The following is an 18,102-nucleotide window of genomic DNA, read 5'->3' on the forward strand; positions in this document are numbered from 1 at the left end:
ACGTGCACGCTCCTTGCTGCAGCCCGACTATGACTGAGGCTCGAAACTGACCATTAAAAAAACAGAATGCGAATCCTGGAAAAGATGTCAGATCTTTGAAGAACAAACTCGACCTTTCCCCCCCCACAGTTACGGTCATCTTCTGACCGCCGGCGAAAGACGGCGTCAGACAGAGATGCATTCAGGAACAGCAGGTTGTACTCACGCTGACACTCAATCAACTGTTGGATTCTAGTGGATTCTCCTCCGCTGTTGTTGACATGACAGTTGTCTGACAGAAACACAGAGAACTGGCGTTACGACTCTGCCTTTGACGTTTTTGATTCTGCTCATCGACACCAGCCTGAGTTTGAACAAAGTTCAGCTCAAACAGTTTATTATCGTTTAGTCTTATTTCCTCCTCTGGTTCCTTCCAATGTGGTGAAGCTTAAAGCTGGACGTCCATAAATCAAGCAGACAAACCAGGTTTCCTTGATTTGGATCAGCAGAATCAAAAAGCTGCGTTTGCTCCTAACTTAACGTCCGGTAAGAAGACGGCAGGGAAGGCCTGAGACGGACACAGAGGAAGCAGGCAGACGTGTCACAGACCAGAACAACAGGACAGGTGAAGGATGGAGTCAAACACGCTGCTATGCAACACCCCACCAAGCATCAGCAGGTGAGAAACAGCAGCAAGATGGAGACGGAACAACATCAGAGCCGAAGGAAACTCAAACTGCACCAGATCTCAGAGCTGCTGCACCCAATGAGTGAACGGAAGATGCTGACGGGAAGATGATGTTGCAGACGGCACAATAAAACGGGTTAGAAATGACAACTGTGAGAGAGTAAAGCTCCTAACCCGAGAAGAAACTGAGACCCAACATGGACTTCATTCCAAAGCAGGACTAGATTGATGTGAAAGCTGAAATGGAAAAACCCAGGAGCTGAAGGAGCCGTTGGTGTTCTCCTAAACCTTGAGATGGAAACTGACCGAACAACAAACTGCAGCAGATGATGCTCAGAAAACGAGCGATCCACATTTGTAAAGATTTTGGACCAAACCTTCAAAGATGCCGCAGCACAAAGTTTTAAACCAGCATCGGACGAAGGACAATTACGAGGTTTCATTCAAGCTGATCTAAAGATCAACAACAGACGGATGAGACTCGACAGCGGCGGAGAGAAGACACCAAACCTTCTCGGGTCAGAGGTCGGTTCATGGTGTAGAGAAACATCTACAAACCCGCTCTCCCTTTCCAACATTGGTTTGAACCTGAAGAAACATCAGTGAACTCTCCTCCAGGACGCATGTGAGGAGACTGCAGCGGCTGCAGCGGCGCAGACCGCATCGCGAGTGTGTGAGGCGGCTGAAAGCAGGTTCAGCCACACACACACAGAGTTTCCAGTCGAGACGCTGCGTTTACGTCTCATTTCACCAGAGACAGCTCAGAACGTGGGACACTGATGCGTGAAGCAGGCCACAGCGCTGCAGACCAGTTATCTGGAGACGTGCTCCTCAGACGGACCAGAAAAGTGGCTCCCAGATGGATCTGGATCCAGCATTTCAGTTCTTGCACATGTCCTGATCGAGGAAGACCTGGTCTCAGGCCAGACGCGTTCTGAGGTTTCAGCTCTGCATCGAACAAACATTTGATCGTCTGTCTTTGGGAAGAAGAAATTAAGGAAACAGTTGAGATAGACTACCAATAACATCTTCATCTTCGTGAACTGCCCCCTCCTCGGTGTCTGTATCCGGCTCATCGTGGTCTTCGTCCGCTAGGTCTTCCACGGGCTCCCCTGCAGCTCCGGGAGGGACGAGGGCCACCTCTGTCATGTGACCAGATCAGATATACACATGGAACCTTCATCAGCCAGACATGCAGAAGACAGACTGTGAAGCCCGTTGATGAAGAAGAGCGAGACCTTCAGGACTCCTTTAGTGCAGAAATCAGTGTCCTCAAGCTCCTCCCCCCGGAAAAAGGAACCAAAGCAGTGATCGGTTTGGAAAAGCTCTGAATTAACCAAGAAGCCCAAAATTCACCTGACAGAACCGCCAGAACAAAGCCCAGAAAAACACACCAGCTCCTTATGAAACCAGACGGGTCCAGGTCAGAACCAGGACCTGCAGCTAGCATCCTAGCATCCTAGCATAGCGCATAGCGATGCGACTGGGCGTTCCACAGAGAACCCACAGTCATTCTAACAGACAGGAACACGAAGCAGGAACTCATGAAGGAATGAAATCCACCTCAGGAGTGATCATTTTCTGTGTTTACGTCCGTTTTTCTGGAGCACAGAGGACATTTTTACTCTTTTAAATGTAAAATTAAAGGATTTTTGATGTTTTTATGGACTTTATTGCTTTAAGACTTCTGTCACAACACCCAGAGCCAGAAGAACAAAGTTAAAGAGAAAACTATAAAATCTCTTATGCTTTGGGTAAATTGACCCATTTTGAAAGGAAAAACAAACAATTGTTACACTTTGAATCTATTCCAGTTTGTCATATTTAAGGTGACGTCAGCATTTTATAAAATACAATGGTTCAGTTACTGCCTTTGTAATTGAGACAGAAACAAACATCAGTTTGTCACAACAGGAGGTTTAAGTGTAACGCTAATAGACCAACGATTAAATGAATTAAACTAAGTACATAAAACATCTAAATTAGATAATATAGAGTGGAAACTGTTGGGTCGCTTCACCGTCAGCAGCAGCTCTAGTGCAGGTATTTCTGATGCAGGTCATTCAGGAGGAAATAGATAAACTTTCCCTCAGCTGGATTCACATTGTGTGACATTTCCGCCTTAAACTACAAGTTAATTAGGTAATTAAAATGGAAAAAAATCTTTTTGCGTTTATGGACAACAATACAATGTTGTGTGAATGAGTCAACCACTGAAAGATCATAAAAAAAACTCAACGAGGAGAAAAGAGCGACAGCAGGAAGTGCACAGACAGACCATGCAGGACGTTTCATGCATCGTTAGTGCAGCTCAGGCTGATTAACCCCACAGACACAGCAGTCCCAGAGCGGACCAGCGGGACGTGGACTCACCCAGACTGTTGTTTTCTTTACCGCTTTTCTCCTGCAGCTGCTCTAACCGCGCTGTAAACAACAACAACAACAACAGCAGAAAGAGAACGTTCAGCTGGACCTGCAGCAGCTCCAGTCGGCCTTCTGCGAGGAACCGACAGCTGAGGTGGAACCGAACAAAGGCGTCGGCTCGGTCCTCCGTTTATATGCAATGAAGCAGCAGTGGAAGGCTTCAGGGAGCAAACGGCGTTTAGACGTGACCCAGACGTACCCTGAAGAGCAGCAAGTCTCTCGTTGGTGAAGTCGTTGTCTGCCTGCAGAGCTTCGATGCGAGCCTGGAGAACCTGCTCCTTCTCCTCCATCTCCTCTATCTTCATTTCCAGCTCCCTCTTCTCCGTCTCTCCTCGTTGGGTCAGCTCCTCCTGCCGGCCCTCCGCCACCTAAAGGAAAGAAGACGATCGGGTGTTACTGCACAAATGTAGAGGGGCGGGAATCGAACCTTTCAGAGTAAACGCACAAGGCCTCACCTTGATTTTGTCGGTGAGCTCTTTTATTTCGTTGACAGCGGCGTTGTACTTATTGGCGAGCTCCCTCAGCTCCTCCTGACCCCTCTCAGACATCTCCTTCAGGTGGGTGCACTCATCTTCCGTGTTGCTGAGCGAGCGCTGCAGAGGAGATCACGCGTTGGGTTCACCGGTACTGAATCCATCAGCCTGAAGGGACAAACAACTCCTCAAAGGGTCCCACCTCCACTTCGGAGAGCTTCCTGACCACCTCGATCTTCTCCTGCAGGACTCTCCTCAGAGACTCCTTGGCCGTCGTCTCATAGTTGTGTTTGTCCTCCTGAAGAGCCAAAAGCTCTTTCCGCATCCCCTCCTCCGTCTGGGACTGCAGGAGTTCCAGACATGAATGAGAACTTCTGTGCCTCACCTTTTTACAGAGGAGAACCTGAGAAGGTGACTTTACCTTGGAGTAGGCCTGTAGCTGACTCCCCATCACCTCCAGTCTGGAAAGCAGACGGTCCTCATCTATCAGAGCCTGAAGGAGACCAGAGTCACGTTAGTCATAATTCAGATCTTCAAATTCTATCCAAAGCTTCAGTTTCTCCATGAGTATAAGCCCCATGGCCACCGTTATCTCCTGCTAACATCTGCAGTGAACCCCTCAGCGCAGGTCTACAAATGTTCAGGACAACAGAAGACGAGGTCTCCTACCTGCCAGCTGCTCTCGGAGGCCTCCTGGGTGTTGGCTAACAGACGCTGCAGCGTGGCTAACTTCTGCTCCAGCATCTGCTCTCGGTGTAAGGCCTCCTGCAGAAACCAGACACGGGAACTGCATTCATTCATCATCCACGGCGTTTTTTTAAAGAGAGTCAGAGTTTAGGAATTTCCTCTGAGGGTTCAAACCTCTGGAGTTTCTGAATCAATATTTCAACTTGAACATCATAAAGATTGAACCGCGTGTAGAAATCTGCTGTATTATCAGTAGAACACACATTTCTGGTTCAAAGCATTTAAACTAAAGTTTGTTTGCTGTGAATAGTCTAACCGTTTCTGATCATTTCTGGTTACTCAATTTGAATTTTTCAATCCAGACAAAGTAGGTTTTTAAGTCTGCTTCTTTAAAATAATCTAATATGAGGACTTTTTCTAACCGCTTTATCGTGTGAATATAATATTTTGCCAAAATGATGATTTATTACACAAAGTTGACTCGAAAGGAAGATTTAAAGTGAAAGGAGTTGATCAAAGAACATCTATTTATCGTTTCAGTTGTAGTTCCCAAGCTTGGCCAGCAGGGGGCAGTGCTTTACCTGTAGATACTGGGAGAGTTGGAAGAGTTCCTGAGAGTACATGCTGGGAGTGTTGGCCGAAACCTGCAAAAAAAAAAAAAAAAAAAAAAAAACACACCACAGAGCATCAAAGGAGTGTTTAAAAAGAAAGAGCAGGAACGAATATTTAGGAGAACAGCCACAAAAGAGGAAATCAATCATTTGAACAGTTCAACTTCTAAAAGCTTTAAATGTAACCAAACTGATCCAGAAACACAAACAGACCAACACGTTATTACTCTTTGCATCACTTGAAATGAGGCGACTTTGATAAAAACGATTGGTAATAATCTCCGCATTTAGAGGAAAGTATGTGAATACCGGTTAGTAAACGGCGTGTTGCCGTGGGAAGTGGGTGAACGTCGCTTCATGATCAAACTTTTGATTCATTAAATGGTAAATGGCGTATACTTGTTTAGCGCTTTCTACCCTCTTTCAAAGGCCCAAAGCGCTTTACAGTCACATTCACACACTGATGGCGGCTCCGCTGCCGAACACTGGCGCCAACCTCCCACCAGAGGCAAGGTGGGGTTCAGTGTCTTGCCCAAGGACACTTCGACACATGGGCGTGCAAGGCGGGAATCGAACCTGCAATATTACGATCATGGGTTGACCGCCCTACCACGGCCGACCTTCGTTCATCGACCAAACATGCTGGACTCGGTTCCGAATGACATCAGTCTGCTTTCCTCTACAGGTTTGTGCAGCATCAACCATCAGTAAGTGGATGGTAGGTGGAGCGTGCCGCCGCCGCCGCATGATCTCACTCAGGACCGTTAATGATATTAGAAGAGCGGCTCAAATCTAAACACAGCAGAAAGACGCTGGAGTCGCTCCTGAAGGCAGAACAGACCCTCCTGGAAGAAGGTGGCACCACGCTGCACACAAAACTCTAAGATGCAAATGAAAATATTCAATATTTGCTCTCAACATTTTTTTTAGCTTTTAATTTTTTGCTCTCAGAATTTTTATTTTTGCCTTCAAAAACTTTTCAATTTACTTATGATCCATTTTTTTATGATTTTTTTTGAGGCTGCTTCATGGCAGCTTTGTCAAACTAAACTGGACTTATGTGAGCAAAATCAAAGATAGGAAAAAGGTGAGATGAGACACAACGCATGCAAAAACATGCAAAAAAAAAACATGCATGCAAAAACATGTGTGTTGCAAATGCAAACATATTTTATGAAAGCAAAAAGAACAAAAAATTTAAGCAAATAAAAGAAATTGGGGAAAAAAAGGTCTCGAAAGCAAAAAAAACAAAATGTGAAAGAAAAAAAAAGTATCTTATAGCAAATATTATGGTAAATATTTTTATTTACAGCTTAGAAAGTTCTGTGTGCAGAATGCATCCGCATTCATGCAGAATGTGTGCATGAAAGTTAGATTATAGTCTAAAACACACTTTCTTTTTGTACTGGACAACAGATAAACTGCAGACAAACACCACTGAAGTTTAACGGAATAAAGAAAGAATGAAGAAGAGACGTTTACCTCCGTTTATCCTTTAATATTCACCACTAAGGGATTTCTCTTAAGCCTTTTATACGCTTTGTCACTTTGATCCAACCCGTTTAAATTTAAATGATCATTTAAACACTTTTATCACATCAGCGCCTTTAATTTTAGAAAAAGATCAACCTAAAACCCAGAATCTGAGGTGAATCCTCAGTTCAGGAGAAGCCTCTCATTATGACTCCATCAGCAAAAGAGCTTAACAAATGAGCAGAACCTTCTTTGTTTTTCAGTCACATCAAGACTGCATAGAGAAGACCTCAGTGGAGACTAGTTGACTCTCTCTAAACTTTTGTTTAAAGTTCACAGCTCCGTAAAGGTTTTCCTGTAGGTTTCTTCCCCAAACTCCTCTCAGGTTAGCCTCAGTTCACCTGTACGGCTCTAGACTCGTCTGCCAGAGCCTCACAAAAGGCTGTAAAACCCAAACATGCCGCTCCATGTGGAGCTGAATCTGACCGGTTCCAATCCACTTATTCTCATACGGAAAATCCATCAATTCATGTTACTTTAAAGTGATTTATTGTGAGACAAATAGGATCTTCTGTTAGCCCTTAATAACAAAAATTCACAGATTTATCAATCATATTTTTACTTTTAAGCATAATTTATGTGAAAAAGAAGCAAACAGGATCTAAACTGTAAGTTTGACCAAATCATTTGTGTTTAGTTAAGTCATGCATCCATCAGAACTCCAGTCTAAATGGAAATGGGATTTTGGCTGTGAGCTCCTGCTTTAATGTTACCATGGAAACAGGAAAACTGTCTCCACGTGAAACCAAACGCCCGCTGGACGCACGACAACGCAGCTGATGTCAGAGGGCGCCGTCTCTGTGGATCCAGACAGCTCTAGGGCCCTGGAGGAGTGGGGGGGGGGGGGGGGGGGGGGAGTCATTTGATGCCACTTGCAGTGTTAGTGGTGGAGAGCACCTCAAAGCCAGAAGGTTCCCGGTTCAAATCCCTGTTCTGAGGTAAATGTTTGTGCAGTTCGGGTGACTGAGGGTATTTTTCTGCCCCCTCACATTCAGCTGGAAGCTAACATTGGTTGTGTCCAAATTCCTTCACTACTCACTACATGGTTCTGTCTGAATCTACAATTCCACAATCCACAGCCCTAGAAATTTCCCAGAAGTCTCTGTGAAAAACCAGTGTGCTTCACTATATATGGTCTATATATAGACCACAATGCATTGTGTTTTTCTTTAAAAGTGTGTATTTACCTGTCTTTGTTTAATAAACCATAAACGTTTTATCTTCAGAAGACAGTGGACTCGTACATAATTGTCACATGACGTTCACATCCATTAGATTTCAACTCCGTAAAATTCGATGACGTCATATCCGTCATAAAGTAGTGAGCATGGTGTCCGAATCGCTTTTATAATCCAGGGCACTATATAGTTTTTTAGTAGTTAGGGCAGGAATTCTGACACAGCCCTGATGTGGATGTCTGGGTGTGACCATGTGATGCGCCGTGACCCCGCCCCCACGCTCAGGCTGAAGAGGGTTTGGGGTTAGAGCAGGTTAAAGAGGCAGACTGGAGCGGTAAACTCTGGTGAGGGGCTTCCTTTGGAAGATTGACAGATCAGAATACGGCATGCTTCAGTCAATCACGTCACTTAAAAATGCTGCTGGCAGACTGAATCTATGTGCTCCTCTTTCACACAGAGTTCGGTTGTCAAACTAGTTTTTCCACAAACGATGGCAGAACGACATTCCTTTGCTTCGGCGGTCTCATCTGTCTGTAGAAGCAGCTTCAGTTTGAGCTGAAGCTGCTCTCCAGCCTCTTCTGTGGTCATGACTTAAACACACATTTTTATTTCTTCATGGAACAAATAGACACAGATCTGAGTGGAGCTCGGTTCTAGAAAGGTCCCGATCTGGATCAAACTTCACATTGGCTTACTCTACAGGTTTGACTAATCAGACTAAACAAATAAAAGAAGGCAAAGGAAATGAACTTTAGGGAGTGAACATAAACCAACAACCATCTCGGCTGTCAGCTGACGACTGAAAGACCGGACATGAAATCTGCTCTTACCTTGTCTACAGGTAGAGGTAATGGAGGCTGGATGACGCTGAAAGAGGAAGACAGAAGGAAACAGTTGGTTACCATGGGAACAGCAGGAAGTAGCAACACATGGAGTTATCACAGCAACAAAAGGATGGAAGAAGAAGCTCCTGAAGGTCTCTTTTTCAGACTTCTGTAAAACAGATTGAATAAAGAGCTACAGAAAAACAAGTTAAAATATTTTTTTAAAAACCCTGCAAGATGAATGTGAAGTCTAATGAAAATAAACAGTTTTTCTGTTTTGGCAGTCAGATCTCAAAGCTTTCAGTTCCTCCTCGGGATGCAGAAACGGCAGGAAAAGGAGGAGACAGTGTGGAGGATGCGTTTAGGTTGATCTAAAGAAAACACTGGCATTAAATCTAAACGCTGTGAAACAGTTGGACATCCAGGAAGGTTATGATAAAAGCCTCACAGAGGCTGTACCCGCCGCCTGTCTTTTTGCGTCTTACAGGCGGTCAGGTGAGCTGGACACGGTCCTCCAAACATGATCTGATGTACAGGCCGACCGTTAACGCGTGACGTTGAAAAACGTCTGCAGGACGTCAGTCAGACTGATGAGCTGCTGCTCACATGACCAGAAACCAGAAACTACTCAGAATGAAAAAGACCTGCAGCCAGCAGCTTTTTTTAGTTACACAACAATATATCTGGAACAGATCGATGAAACTCATAATATTTCAAATATTCTGATAAATATGGCAGCTACAGTGTAATTTATGGTTCTCCGTGTTTTTATTGATCAGATTCAGCCCAGACGATAGAAAAGCTGCCGTAGAGTTTTTTATTTCAAAGTTAAAGTCTGAACCTCATGAAAGCTCCTTCAGGGAGCAGTTTTTCCAGTCAGGGTTTGCCTCTGGGGCAGATTGGGGGGCAACACAGAAGGCTTTTGTTTTCATGAAGGTTTTTTTGCTGAGTGAAGAGGTGAATTGGTTTGATGATCTGAAGTTTGACAGACAATCAGGAAATGAGAACAACGTAAACAACATCCATGATACTTCTATAATTTTATTTTTATTTTACCAGGAGAACAAATTCTCATTTACAATGTTGTCCTGGAAAGAGGGCCCAGCAGAAGTAAAACTTCCTGTTTTGTTTTATAAATAATCTGGATTATTAGAGGTCGTCACGGATTATAATCTGCTGCTGTGGATTACAGAGGAGGACCTTCTCCGACTCGGACGCGTCTGCATGCAGCAGTTATTCAGATTATCATGAGATATATAAACTATAATGTAATAATATTTAAAATTCCCGATTTGGACTCTAAAATCAGTGTAATCTAAACTGTAATCTAAAAGAGAATTGAGGATTCAAACTCAATTAAATGTAGGACTTTCAATGAAAAATTCTTACAAATCCAAAAATTCACAATATGCCTTTTTTTACAGAATAAAATAAAATAAATATCTTGAAAATATATTCAATTAATCATGAATTGAGTGACAATCAATTCTGCAGATTAAAAAAAAGTAAAATAAAGTCAATAAAGTTGTCAAACTTTAAAAAGGCGGAGCGATGATTCATGAAGATAATTAGAGTCATTAGTTTATTAATTAGCATTTCCGGCAAAATGTATAGAGACATGAATTCATTTCTGAAAGTTTAGATTAAGTTTAAGTTTAGATTAAGTTTTAGCTTCACGTCTCTCAACTGAAAACATACAAACTAACTAAATATCTGAGGAAACATTGATGTAAATGTTCCCTGAAGAATCGTTTAGCAGGTTTTCTCTGCAAAGCCTGAAGGAAACTGACTTCTTACCGTTATGAGCTCACACTTAAAAAAAAAAAAAGAGTAAATGAAACTGCCAGAGTGATAAATCGCCAAGAAAGCATTTTATATCTGCATGTCCTGCAGAACCGTCCAGCTCAAAACGCCACTTTCCTACACATAAGGCGTCTTTTCACTTCTGCATCGTCCCAGCAGGAGCGTTTCTCATCCAGGAAACTAGGATTACCTCCCAGAACACGTCATTGTCGAGCGAGTAACACTTTAAAATGATATTGAACAGAGTTCAGTAGACTTCATAATCAGTTTTAAACACAGAGAAAGGGAGGGAGGGGCATTACTATTGTACTTGATTAATGTACATATATGAAAGCTTCTCCCCATGTCAACTATTTCAAATGACGGGTCTCGCCATGCCGGGATCTTCATCCCTGAGGAGGAGCTCCTCACTGCAACACGACGACATTTCCAAACATCTTCAGGATTCCCGCTTCCTCAGATTCACGCTTTCTTCTCCTCCGCAGAGATTACAGCATTTCCTCCCATTGGGGATCTGCTTTTCCTTGTTGGTCTGAATCGCACCAGAGTTCATCTGCAAGTGAACTTTCATTTTCATTTTAGTTTAGGTGAGCTTTTTACACCTGTCAAACCAAGAGGACCAACCCAGGAATCACACCTTTGTGTGAATCAGTCCTGCCAGCAGGAATGCCCCCCAAGGCGACACAGTAGACCCGGTCCTAAGAGAAATGTTGGTTTAAGGCAACCACTTCCCCAACATTCATAGTTTGTAGAGACACTGCTGCAAAGCACTGGCTAAAAGTATCTTCAACTTTGACCAAACATTACATCCTCCTGCACAACGTTGGCCCATAGAAGTCCACAGGTGGTAAACTTGGGGGCTTTGCAGAGGAGTTATCAAAGACCCTTGATGGAAAACCCAGGCAGTCGTTTCCATCAGGGTCATTCTGCTATGGCTCAACCACTACAAAGGTTTACAACCAGAGCGGCTGTAGCGACTATCCAGTCCTGCTATTCGTCACCCAAAGGGTGGCTCCAATAAAACAGAGGCACTCCGTGTGATACCAAAACCAACCTAAACCAAGTTCAAGTCTAAACCAAGAACAAGACTGTCTTCAGTCTTAGGAAGGGTTCAAACACCAGAACGGAAGGGGTTCAGAACAAATTCACCTGAAACAACACCTGAAAATACAGTCGTGTTTCACCAAATGTCGCATTTGTACCGTATATAAACCAGCATAAAAAGTCCAGAGACGGACTAAAAGGATTTCACCGTCCTGTAAACAATCAGCTGCAACTTCCACAAATGTCCATGAGGGATAAATCCTAAAACTTTGCACAACGTGCATTTGATCCACCAAACATAAACGTGCTGGCATACAGCAGAGATGCAATAATTCATTTTCTCATGATTTGGTTCAATGGTGTCACATATGTGAGAATTGTCCACAGAGAAAAGGGTCAAGAACTCATGAAGACACTGAAATGGTGAAGTCCATGCAGGCAACTGGACTTTAGTGAATCCACAGGTTTTACTGAAGGTTTTCATTTCAGAGAATTTATGCTTTAACATTTCCCTCCATCTTCAGATCCCTTTTGGGGTCAAGGGGTCGCTGGAATTAACCCGGTTCCTGTTGGGCGAAGGCGGGGTCGAGCACCCTGAACAGGTCTCCGGTTTGTTGCAGGGCCACACACCCACATTCACACCTAGTTCACCTCTGAAACACGCGTCTGGACTCCAGGAGGACGGCGGAGTGCTCGCAGTAAACCGCACATGCACGCTTTTGAACCCGGCAGACCACAGATCTTTCTGCAGGTTATGGAGGTTAGCCTATCCCAGCATTACATGATATCCCCTTTGCACTGAGGGACATGAGGTATGAAAGGCTTTCAGAAGCAACGTTTAAAAGGTGAATAATGTTCTGAGCTCTCCTCAGCTTCAAAGCATACCTGTTGAACAGACTGAAGCTCGTTTAAAAAATGAAATAGGAGCAGCGCTCCACACTGAAGGTCATCAATTCATGGCTTCAGTCTGTTTCCCCGTCATTTATTAACAACCAGCAGAACCAGGTGTAAATAGACTTTGTGTTCAGTACAAACCCAGATAACCTTCCAGATTTATTCACATACAGGAAGTGGACCCTGTAGAGATTTTTGAACACATACAGAAACACCGACTTTAGCTCCTGACAGCGCTTAGCTTCCAGATTTATCAGCGCGATCAGAGCCGCCCGACTCTAAAACCTGTTGTTGGAATTCAAAATCGAGAGACGTTACCTGACGCTTCTTCTTCCTGTTTGTGGCACAGAGAGATTTTTCACGGAGCAAAGTTCACCGTTTCGCCTCATCCTGTGTCAGCGGCAAACCTGCCCTTTTACTTCATGTTCTGGATTCACGCAGAGCGGCCCGGTCTTTATTCCACAGAGGTAGAGCGGTTATGGCAAAGCGTCGTCCTGTTCATGCTCTGCTCCTCCCCTCCTTCAAGCAAAACAGCTGATTTTCTTCACTTAACTCACAAGTGTCAGCAGCTCCACCCCCTCTGGCACCTCCTGGGATCATACCACTCAGACTACAGGAATAAAGATTTCTACTTTGTTTTCTGGTTTGTGTTAACTCGGAGGAGTTGTGTAACAGTTGTTAACCTTTCCTTACACAGCTCCCACTAACATCATAAGAGTTTTACCAAATTCAGTGCTCACCTGTGAAGGAAGAGTTCTTCTGACACTACAAACCACAACAACTCAGACAAAAAAGGGACAAACTGATGGAGAAAAATGGAAGCATCCATTTGAGAGGAACAAACCACAGACTGGATTGTTTGAAAAAAAAAAAAAAAAAGAAGAAGCAGATTTTGGATTTTTACGCTCAGTTTATTGCCTTTGTTTGATCTGATCATCTGTTGATATATTTTCAAAGCATTCCCAGTGCTTCTTTAATCAGGATGATGCAGTTTTTAGCCAAAATCTGTGTTTTTTTAGGACATACTATCTGCAGAGCGGCAGGACTATTGGCATGGAGCAACCCCGCCCATTGTCCCTCCTTGTTGCTGAGAGCTCTCTGTTTACATGTTCCCCTGCTAGCTTACAGCCCCTCACACCCCCAACCTAACACTAGCGATGCAACAAAAACAGCAGCAATATCCCAGCTATCCAGCTGTACAGTTTAGATCCAGTATCCAAAGATGTTCATGGATCCATTTGTCTGCAAGTGGATGATCAAAATGGGGCGGCAACGTATTTCCTATGTCACAAATACGATTTTCTCCAACTGCATTTTTTCCCCTGCTCCTGATTCACAATGATTTGAATAAAGAGATATTCAGAAAAGCAGTTTTAAGCTTAATTTTCTTTTTATATGTCCTCCATCATCAGAAAAATGCTAAAGGAACAGGTTAGAAACACCAAAAAGACAGCTTTCATTGGAATGTGTCTTTAAAGATCATTGGTGGAAAACAGCAATTCTTCAGCTTTCAATGAACTCGGGTTTATTCACCCTTAAGAGTTTTAATCTCAGCCAAACTAATCCAGCAAATACAAACTTAAATGTTGAAAAACTGACTTTTTAAACACTCTTAAATGAGGTTAGTTCAATTTACAAAATGAACATTTCTGCACGTCCTTCCTCTCAATCATAAATACAATTGATTTATATAAAACAGAGAAACTTAACAAGTCATTGACCTGTGTGTTGCTCCACGATCAACTTTATTGAAACTGTCAAAGATAATTAACAAAAGCCAGAGAAACGTCTATGTGCTGATCTAAGGCAGAGTCAGAATCAGAGATCTGGCATCTTACAGCAGTGTCCTCCAGCCTTTATGTGGCTGTGGACCGGTCAACCCCTGGGGATTTTACCGCGGCCCCGCGGAAAGGGATGGAGGTTGCCGGGGATACTTACTTTTGGACCGAATTTAAAAAGGAAAAAAATAAAGTCAATAATTTAAATAAAAATAACAACAGATAACACCGGTGGAACATCAACAGGATCCGTGTGGGAAATCCTCCGTGGCAATAAATCTATCTTTTAAGCAGGACTCCTGGTGGCCTGCTGTTGTTTTTTTGTCTTAAGTCGTCGCCCGTTCCTCCATCTTTTCTTCTGTCCGTGCACTGATCCCTTATCCATGTGCAAGGAACCGTTCCACGTACAACTCTTCTCGCGTAGCACGCCGCCAAACTACTTTAAGCGCTCAAGGGATGGAAATATAACCAAAAGATTCCTGTCGATCTTCAAAACCAACTTTTATCAGAATAAAAGACCGTTCAAATATAGTCATTTTTCCTCCCCTGACCAAACTTTACAGCTCTAGTGATCAAAGTTGTAGCTGAGAGAATCCCTCCATCCATGCATCCATGGAAAGAAGAAAGAAGAACCAGCCAATTGACCCACGGACTGGTACCGGTCCGCGGCCAAGTGGTTGAAGACCACCGTCTTAGAGGACAATGGTGCGAGAAAAAATGTCAATGAGCACGTTTCTTTTTCTTTTCTACAGTAGGGGGGAAGAGACGCCGGTAAATGTTTTAAGGCTTTACTTTCTTTTCTTCAGTTGCTGTGAGTCACAGTAAAAAATGTTCTAAGAAACTTTTACCTGGATCACTGACTGAATCATGTCAGTGCACGTTAATTAAAGCCCCTACATGTTCTCCCCGTGCATGCGTGGGTTTTGTCCGGGCACTCCGGCTTCCTCCCACAGTCCAAAGACATGCTTCTTTGGAAGCCAGGACAGTGACCCCAAAAGGGACAAAGCAGGTGAAGAAAATGGATAGATGAATGAATGGATGATGCCCCTTCAGTCGTTATGAACAGCCAATAAGATGCAGTTTCCATTCCTTTTTAGCTAAAGCAACAGACGGCATTTTCAATGTTCCTCTGCTGATATAACAGACTACATTCACGTTTTCCTGTTTTGTTTTTTGGCGCTGAACTCCTTCTACAGTTTTTCATCTATTTCAACCATTCAACTATTCAAATGTTCAGCTCTTTCAGCTTTTTCCAGCTATGACTAATGGTCCTTCAAATCCTTATAATGCTAAAGGTATTCCAGGACTTTTGCCTCCATTGAAACACACGGGGAATCCTTGGTGCAGAAGCTCGCTGGTTCGATACCCGGCTCTGGCATTTTTCACAAACATATTTTTGTTATTGTGCCGTTTTCACTTTATTTATGGTCAACTTTGATCATTTCTTTCTTTTTTTTGACAATTATTATTCATGTTTCATTTTCATTCAGCAGTATAGTATTCAACCCTGCATTTTCTTCTGGAAAAGCAGCTCCTTCTAGTTCCTCTTTGTTGTTTTATGTTGAAACGGGACGTTTCCTCTGAAGGAGGGGGCGTATGGAACTGTTTACCTTCTGCTTTGGTGTTCTGTGCATGACAGGTTCATGACGTAAAGAGACAAATGGACTTCTGGATGAGTGAATGAAAAGAAAAATCCTTATTTTACAGATGACACTGCGCTTTACCGACACTGAACCCCGGAAAGACGGCTACACTGACAAGAATTTGGTTTTGAGTCGCCAAAAAGTTCAGAAATCTTTGTTTTTGAAACCTTTTCTGAAATAAAGTTTCACAAAACGCTCAACGTCTTTCATCTTCAAGCTAGGCTCCGATAGACAACTTTTGGGGGTTTTTCCTCGCTAATTTATGACTTTTTCTCGTATATTTACAACTTAAAATCTCGTCGTAAATTTCTCATAATTTAGGAGAAAAAAACTCGTAAATGTACGAGTTTATTCCCGTATTTAACAGTTATGACTTTTTCTCATAAAATTACGACTTAAGTCATAATTAAAAAAAATGTGTAAGCTAGCCCTAAAACTCCGTTGTAACATCAGGATATTCCACAATAAGGAATGTTTTCAGTTATTCTCTGAGAAGACAAAACAAAAAAATACTTTTCTCCAACTTAATTTTGCAGGGACGTTTACCTGAACTGTGTCAGTGGTTGTATGGAGTGAAAACAGGGGGGGGGTGCAGCAGCCTTCAGACTTTGTGTTATATTGGCGACAGTTGGCATCTGTCAAGTCCTAAGATTTGTTTAAATCAATATCTTTGTGACTGAAAACAAATGGAGGAAATATCTGATTTTGGATCAGTCTGCAAGTGTTTGAAAATATCATTTCATCTGGAAGACTGACTCCGTTCTACACACTTACTGTAAACTCCTGACGAACACTACACAGATCAATCACGTGTGTTACACAAACATGGAGGGGGGGGGGGGGGGGGGTCAATATAAAGCATTGATAAAGTGGAGACAAGGCTTACTCGCTTCTTCGCCGAGCCTCTATCCCATCAGGTAGGAAGAGTTTGATGGTTGACACGATGCAGCCATGGGTTACTGGAAACACAAGTATACAAGCAGGTTAAAGACGTCCAAACTCCACGTACAGGTAGAATCACATGATACGATGTCATCAACTCAACATTTATTGCAAAAGCTACAAATAAAAAATTTGTCACAGAAAAATCTCTGGATAAGAATTCATATGACGCTTTAGTTTATCGTAGAAAAAACAAACCGCTTTGAAGCTCCTCTGTGTCCAATCAAATTATATTTTGGTGGTAATGATCATCAGTTTAAAGTAAAGCAGCATCGTGTTGTTGCTGTTATGTCAGTATTTCCATATCAGTGAGGGTAAAGGTTACAGCAGTTACAGTTACAGTTTATTACAAACATTACGTGTTGACCTCTTGGTTCAGCAGATTTAATCCATGTCCTCTTACAGGCTTCACAGGGCAGATTTAAAAATTCAAGCATTTTCTGAGCCGTTTCAGATAAACTCGAGAAAACAAACCCAATTAAGTTTATGATTTGATTTAAATCAAATGCATATTTTTATTTAATTGCAACAACTAACAGAATTATATAAGAAGCTGCTGGGTTTGTCTACTGTCTCCATTTATTGCAGCCAGAGTCCACAAGCTCAATGCACAGATGGTTGTCCAGGTCAGACCGTGGACAGTAATGAAGACAGGCCTTTGAAAACAGCTGAGATGTTTGACACAAATACCAGAACTAGATGGAACAGACTGTGCTTTATTAACACAAAAATCCTTCAAGAAAATAACCCAAAAACAAGCGTACAGAGGTAAAAATTGGCATTATTTCGGATAAGTGTCAGTCTTATTTTTAAAACACTTGAGTACTTAACCAAAAAAATCAGTTTAAGAAAACCAGCTGTTTGTCTTTTTAGATCATTTTGAACAAAATGTAAAAAATTTTATGTCCATCCATCCATCCATCTTCCTCCACTTATTCGGGACCGGGTCGCGGGGGCAGCAGTCTAAGCAGAGATGCCAAGACTTCCCTCGCCCCAGCCACTTCCTCCAGCTCCTCTGGGGGGACCCAGAGGCGTTCCCAGGCCAGCCGAGGGGCGTAGTCTCTCCAGCGTGTTCTGGGTCTTCCCCGGGGCCTCCACCCAGTGGGACATGCCCGGAACACCTCTCCAGGGAGGCGTCCAGGAGGCATCCGGACTAGATGCCCGGGCCACCTCAACTGGCTCCTTTCAATGTGGAGGAGAAGCGGTTCTACCCCGAGCTCTCCGCGGGTGGCCGAGCTTCTCACCCCATCTCTAAGGGAGAGTCCCACCACCCTACGGAGGAAACTCATTTCAGCCGCTTGTATTCGGGACCTCGTTCTTTGGGTCATGACCCAGAGCTCATGACCATAGGTGAGTATTGGAACGAAGATCGACCGGTAAATTGAGAGCTTTGCTTTCTGGCTCAGCTCTCTCTTTACCACGACGGACCGATACAGCGACCGCATAACTACGGACGCCGCTCCGATCCACCTGCCAGTCTCATGGTCCGGTCTTCCCTCACTCGTGAACAAGACCCCAAGGTATTTAAACTCCTCCACCTGGGGCAGGGACACTCCACCCACCGAGAGATGGCAAACTACCTTTCTCCGGTCGAGAACTAT

The 18,102-nt window shown here is 43.3% G+C and overlaps 1 protein-coding gene across 16 annotated transcripts in view; it reads right to left on the minus strand.

The window, feature by feature from the left end:
• Positions 1 to 18,102, minus strand: part of slmapa (sarcolemma associated protein a) — a 47,767-nt gene that overhangs the window by 12,371 nt on the left and 17,294 nt on the right. For 3 of the 16 annotated variants that reach the window (XM_023955325.2, XM_023955326.2, XM_078947814.1), the window contains exons 3-13: positions 16,446 to 16,518; positions 8,404 to 8,440; positions 4,833 to 4,895; positions 4,234 to 4,329; positions 3,986 to 4,057; positions 3,767 to 3,907; positions 3,547 to 3,684; positions 3,291 to 3,459; positions 3,041 to 3,091; positions 1,687 to 1,809; positions 206 to 271 (exon numbers count right to left, since the gene is read on the minus strand). In XM_023955325.2, the coding sequence (XP_023811093.1) occupies positions 206 to 271; positions 1,687 to 1,809; positions 3,041 to 3,091; positions 3,291 to 3,459; positions 3,547 to 3,684; positions 3,767 to 3,907; positions 3,986 to 4,057; positions 4,234 to 4,329; positions 4,833 to 4,895; positions 8,404 to 8,440; positions 16,446 to 16,518 (1,029 nt within the window). Of the gene's footprint in view, positions 1 to 205; positions 272 to 1,686; positions 1,810 to 3,040; positions 3,092 to 3,290; positions 3,460 to 3,546; positions 3,685 to 3,766; positions 3,908 to 3,985; positions 4,058 to 4,233; positions 4,330 to 4,832; positions 4,896 to 8,403; positions 8,441 to 12,456; positions 12,657 to 16,445; positions 16,519 to 18,102 lie in introns of those variants that run through there. The other 13 variants (XM_023955334.2, XM_078947813.1, XM_023955329.2 and 10 more) reach the window with 8 other exon arrangements.

The sequence above is a fragment of the Oryzias latipes genome, chromosome 5 (genome assembly GCF_053564925.1).
Source record: "Oryzias latipes strain Hd-rR chromosome 5, Olatipes_Hd-rR_3.1".
NCBI classification, from domain to species: domain Eukaryota; kingdom Metazoa; phylum Chordata; class Actinopteri; order Beloniformes; family Adrianichthyidae; genus Oryzias; species Oryzias latipes.